General features: G+C 53.8%; 1 protein-coding gene across 1 annotated transcript; it reads right to left on the minus strand.

Annotated features, from left to right (window-relative positions):
* Positions 1-88: 88 nt before the first annotated feature.
* On the minus strand, positions 89-5868 carry LOC148660067 (uncharacterized). The gene is made up of 2 exons (XM_088634068.1): positions 5711-5868; positions 89-2164 (listed from the first exon to the last, which is right to left on the minus strand). The coding sequence occupies exon 2, from the start codon at positions 1997-1999 to the stop codon at positions 347-349; it is 1653 nt and encodes a 550-aa protein (XP_088490194.1). The 5' UTR covers positions 2000-2164; positions 5711-5868; the 3' UTR covers positions 89-346.
* Positions 5869-5960: the final 92 nt, after the last annotated feature.

Below are 5960 nucleotides of genomic sequence, written 5' to 3' on the forward strand. Positions count from 1 at the left end.
CAGTGAAGGCCCGCCGGGTTGCAGAAGTGCAGGGATGCCCTAACAGGTAGCACTCCTGCCCACTGGACCAGAAACTTCAAACCAGTGGAACAGTGCAGAGACATTTTATTGTTCTTTTGTTGTAACAGGGATCTGTACATGGTAGACAATCTGAAAAAACAATCCCATATACCCACAGAAAAAGAGGAGGTATGCCATGAAAATCAGTGCCCAGGTCCGGTCCAAACGTCATTGTCTGAGCGGTCTTCACGGCGCAAGTTTGTGTTCTTGATCACAAAGGGTTCATCGCCACGGACAGACGTCAAGCAGTCTCTCATGTCCCCTCGCGAAGGCACACGCTGACTGGCTAGAAACTACTGCTCGGCCTCTCGCCCGCGTGGATCTGCTGATGTCTTTTCAGGACGCCGGACTGACTGAAGCTCTTCCCGCACAGGGCGCAGCAGTAGGGCCTCTCGCCCGTGTGGATGCGCAGGTGCTTCTTCAGGTGCCCCGACCGGTTGAAGCTCTTCCCGCACTGGCTGCAGGAGTACGGCCTCTCGCCCGTGTGGATGCGCCGGTGCGTCTTCAGGTCGCTCGACTGGCCGAAGCGCCGGCCGCACTGCTCGCAGCTGTAGGGCCTCTCCTCCGTGTGGGTCCGCTGGTGCTTCCGGAGGTTGCCCGTGTCGCTGAAGCTCTTCCCGCACTGCGCGCAGCAGTAGGGCTTCTCCCCCGTGTGGACGCGCAGGTGCTTCTTCAGGACCTCCGACTGGCTGAAGCTCTTCCCGCAGTGGGCGCAGCCGTACGGCCGCTCCGCCGTGTGGATGCGCTGGTGCTTGCGCAGGTTGCCCGTGTCGCTGAAGCTCTTGCCGCACTGCGGGCAGCGGTAGGGCCTCTCGCCCGTGTGGATCCGCTGGTGCCTCTTGAGGTTCTGGGTGTGACTGAAGGTCTTCCCGCACTGCCCGCAGCAGTACGGCCTCTCGATGGCGTGGGTGCGCCGGTGCTCTTCGAGGTGGCCCGGGTGGCTGAAGCTCTTCCCGCACTGGGGGCAGCAGCAGGGACCCGCTCCCGAGAGACGCGGGGGAGGGTCTTGAGGGCTCGGCGGAGGGCGGCGACCCTCAGCGCAGCCGTTCGGCTCCCCCTCCGGCGCGTGAGCCTCCTGGTGCGACTGCAGGTCCCCCGCTCGGGCGAAGCACTTTCCGCACTGGGCGCAGCAGTAGAGGACCTCTTCCGCGTGCTCCCGCTGATGCTTCTGAAAGCTTTCGGGCTCAGCGGAGCTCTCCCCGCTCTGTCTGCGGCGGGACGGTCTCTCCCCTTGAGCCTTGCTTCTAAGGTGCCCCTTGAGGCTCTGCGATTTCCGGGCGGTCTTCCCGCGCCGCGCGCAGCGAGAGGACCCCCGAGCGTTTCCGGCGGACTCCGCGGGGGCAGGGCTCGGGCGCGCCGAGGAGGGGGCAGGAGTGACCGGAGATCCAGACGTCTGCTGCGTAACCTTTGTCGAGCTGCTCTCGCCCCCTCCAGCCGGATTTCGGCCGGGCAGCCCGGGCCCCAGCTTGCACAGTCCCTCCATCACATTCTCGAGCCCGAGCTTGAGGAGCCTCTCCTGGAACCACGCCGTTCCCACCTCGACGATGGGAGCTCTCTCGCGCCCGCCGGCCTCTGGATTAACGCGCTCGGGCTCCGGGCCGGGTGGAGGGCGAGTTTCGATCAAACTCCCTTCTCGGCTCAGGGGAGGCAGCACTCCAGCCCGCTGGTCCGGCCCGACATGGCTGGGTTCAGCAGGTTCTGCTTTGACTCGGACGGTCCCTAAGAGGAGTTCAGAACCAAGCCCGAAGCCGCCAGCATGGAGAGACTGTGTCTTGGAAAGATCCACAGGGCTCGTGGGATCCACATCAGGGTCACCTCTGACATCGGGGGTCATGGATTTTGACCCTGCTGCCTCAGATATAGGCGTAGTAGGTCTTTGGGGCTCAGGTTCTGGTGGGCTGAGTCCTTGTGTAAGAGACTCAGACCCTACATCTGCCATGTTAACAGATTCCAATCGACTGAGCGGCTCTTCACTGTATCTGGTCCTGGGCCAATCAGGCACCCTGCCCTTAATTTCAGGGCTACTGGGTTCCAACTCCTGCCTTGGACTGCGATCCCACTCTGTCTCTGTGCCGCTGCTGAGCAGTCGTCCTTTCTGCAGTGTCTGAAAGACAAATAGCCTGAATGGTTCCTAAGGTTATGGCAAAGCCAGAGACAAGACTTTAAACAGCAGGACTGAGAACGAACCAGGATCACGGGCACCAATAACGCATCCTGACAACAAGGCCCCCAAATCACAGATGTATGAAAACAACCACACCCTTCAACTGCTCAGGACATTGTTAATATAGCAACACCATGCTGTATCATTTTAATAGAATTAAGCAGGCCATTACAATGACAATTTCAATAGCCCCTTAACTTTAAACATACCCATAAATTCATTATTCTGAAGGTGGTTTTGTGTAGTCTGATAGAATACAAAATGGTCATGTGTTAAATGTTTTTTTATGGAGCGGGTTATTCAAAAGCTAGGGTAATCAACACTTGTAAGGATACATTCTCTCCTGTAGAAAATCATTCCACTATCGGCCAAATCACAACAAATATTAGTCACTACTTATTATATGAATCCCTTCACTGCAATGGCAGTCAGCTACACAAGACCACAGACCCAGCAAACTTTCCCCTCACACACGAAAAGATCAACAAAAAATAAACCTCTTAGAAGGAATATGCAGTCAGAATATACATGGCCACAGACAAATTACATAGCCTATATAGTTCTCACAACATATGACAGAACATCTTCTATACTGACCTTACTCCATTATTGAAGTGCCGTAGGAAACACTGAAAATCTGGTCTTTAAATTAAAAAATGCTTTGTCACTTGGTGGACAGGGTGGTAAGCTGCTGCATCACAGCTCTTGGGTTCCGGGTTCGAATCAGCCCGCGGGAACCTCCAGTGTATTGTATTGGCCAATAAAGTGATCTTATCTTATGTTCTCCAGGGAACTGGGCTTTCCTCTGGACCAGGAGAGCCCTAACCTTCCAGGGCCATGTCTAATGGGTTTCCCAGCATTCTTTAACTGTCCAGCTTTTCAAGAGCAAGGAAGTGCTCTTGGCTGTGTCCGATTCAACAAATGCATGTTCGGTCAAACGTTCTATTAGCTCATTAGGGGCCTGGGCAGACCTCCCTGGCCAGGACTGGAGCTGTGTCCCTCTCTGCTCTAGAGGTTGCACGTTCTTCCCACTCGCATGCAGACAAGAAGGTTCAACGGCATCTGTAAAGCCAGCTGGCGTGCAACTGCGAGGTGGACAGCTGGCTCTAGTTCAGTGGCTTCATGCCAACTCCGAATCACAAACTCTTACGACACACAAAGCTCTTATATTCGCTCGAGATGAAATCTTCAGAACTGGAGGCGTGTCCCACACTCACAACGTCATAGGCCAGCAGTTGCAAGCTAAAAGTGATCACGGCATAACTAGGGCGCATCATTAGGATGGAGCAGTGGCCCTGTGGCTAAGGCTCTGCGCCTGTGGCTTGAAGGTTGCCAGTTCAAATCCCGCGGCTGGCAGAGGAATCCTACTCCATTGGGCCCCTGAACAAGGCCCTTAACCCCAGCTGCTCCAGGGGTGCTGTATAAATGGCCGACCCTGTGCTCTGACCCCCAGCTTCTCTCACCCTGTCTGTGTGTCTCATGGAGAGCAAGCTAGGGTCTGTGAAAAGACGAATTCCTAATACAAGAAATTGTATAGGGCCAATAAAGTGATCTTATTATTAACTAAACTAGCTTGGGAGAAAAGTGAGCCAGTGGGACAAGGGTGAGCACAAGCCAAGACAGGGACAAATTCCGAGAACACTACAGCAGGGGCGAGAAAAGAAAGAGGAAGCAGACGAGGAGAGGATGCTGGGGGCTGGGGAAAGGCTGGCGGTACAAGCACTGGCAGCGAGACACCTGCAGGTCCCGACACCATGAACGCCAACGGCGATCAGTAGTTCTGTTCGGTTCTGTGTGTCCGGGTTTGCGCAGGCCAGTTAGGGAGCTATTTCATCACCTCAACGCTGCTCCCTGCCGCCACCCCTACACACGCGCACGCACACGCACACACACACACTCCTTGAGACGGCCCTGTCATCAGCTTACGTACTTTATTGTCCCAGAAGGGAAATTTGCTTCGCAGGCAAGTAAAGACATAACACAATATAGTTAACAGACATAACGGATTACACAAAAACATTTATCAGAAGTTTGATGAGAAAGAAAATAAATATATAAAGTAATGTACAGTTACTTGTTCAAAGTCAAACAAAGCAGGTTGATAGCTGTGGGAGAAAGGTGACTTAGTTCTGTTGCTCTTGAGTCTATGTTGTCTAAGATCACTTTATAAGACCACTTTATTGGCCATATACAATCTCTTATCTTAGGAATTTGTCTTTTCACAGACCCCAGCTTGCTCTCCATGAGACACACAGACAAGGAGAGAAGCTGGGGGTCAGAGCGCAGGGTCAGCCATTTATACAGCACCCCTGGAGCAGCTGGGGTTAAGGGCCTTGCTCAGGGGCCCGCCGGAGTAGGATTCCTCTGCTAGTCACGGGATTTGAACCGGCAACCTTCCAGCCACAGGCGCAGATCCTTAGCCACACAGCCACCACACCGCTCAAATTGATCCAGGTGGAAAGAGCTCACATTCGCTGTGCAACGTGCTTTCGTCTGGGGCTACATGTTCAATTGGCTTTGAGCCTCGTATTTGGCATCTGAAATGCAAGCCATCGGATCTTTTCAGAAGCAAAAAGAAAAACAGCGGTTTGAAAGCTTCTGGCACACTGCCACTCCCAGCTGGTGATCGGCCGTCAAGACCCGGGGAGTCCGAGGTCAGAATAAGCAGGTGGAAGACGGGCTGCTTTCGGCTCGGTGCGCTGAAGCTGGGGGAGACGGCGGTTTCGACACCGACTGCGAAAACAAGCTAACCGGCAGTTTAACCCAGCGCGCAGATCCAATACAAGTCATCAACTAGCGCCGGAGATCAAAGATCTTGACTGGACCGAAATCCCCTGGATAGCACCGGGATCTGAGAAGCAGTAATCTAGGTCAACATGACCCTTAGCAGGAATATGCAGCCGGTAACATAATTGAATAAATCTTTTTTTTTCTCTCTCCCCTCAATGAACGGGCATAACAAACGGGAAAACGAGATTCTTGCTTATTGATCTGGGGTCGTTTTATTGAAGTTTGAGCACAGAGGCACGAATCACAAAAGATATGTATGCGTACGTATGACAGACTGCAAACCAGTGAGTGACCTGGAGCAGTGACAGATCGGATAGTGACAGAAACGAGTGCTACAGTCACTGGAAAGTTCCGATGTTACTTTTTGTTTCCCGATACGTACTGGCAAAATAAGGTCTAAGCCGGCGAAACCATTAATGAATTAACCACCGCCCTGCAGTCCCCTGGGCAGTTCGCAGACAGCGCGCAAGCCGCGGGACTCCCACTGTCTCCGCCTCGCGGACTGCTGCTCTGCCGTTTCGTGTTTCCACCACATGCCGATCCACGATCATACCCGGCCGCCGGCTCCGCGCTGTCCTGCACGGCTAAGTCCTCCAGAGCTCACCTCGGTCCTGTGTTCCTAGGCCAAAGACGTGTTTGAAAACCCCTCTTTGGCAATTAGGTAAAAAAAAAATGCGACATGCGTGGTGCTCTTACCTCGATATCCCGGTCTTCCTAATAATTTCCCGTGCATTTGCTTTTTTTGATGAGGGCTACATCCTGATGCAACGGATCAGGTTCCCCCCCCCCCCCCACAGCACAGAACAAAAACATAACCACATGAACTGCCTCTGTCTCGTCGTGCTCACCTTTGACCTCACGGCCGCGGTCATGTGACGAGGGCGAGACGCGTTGCCATCGTTGCCGAGGGAAGATGTGCTTACCGTAATCATCACAAAAAAGGAGC

Source organism: Lepisosteus platostomus, chromosome 6, assembly GCF_059453375.1.
Source record: "Lepisosteus platostomus isolate fLepPlt1 chromosome 6, fLepPlt1.hap1, whole genome shotgun sequence".
In the NCBI taxonomy this organism is placed as follows: Eukaryota; Metazoa; Chordata; class Actinopteri; order Semionotiformes; family Lepisosteidae; genus Lepisosteus; species Lepisosteus platostomus.

What these genes read in the sequence shown, in the direction of transcription:
- LOC148660067 (XM_088634068.1), bottom strand. Translation starts at nt 1,999, where the DNA reads ATGGCAGATGTAGGGTCTGAGTCTCTTACACAAGGACTCAGCCCACCA.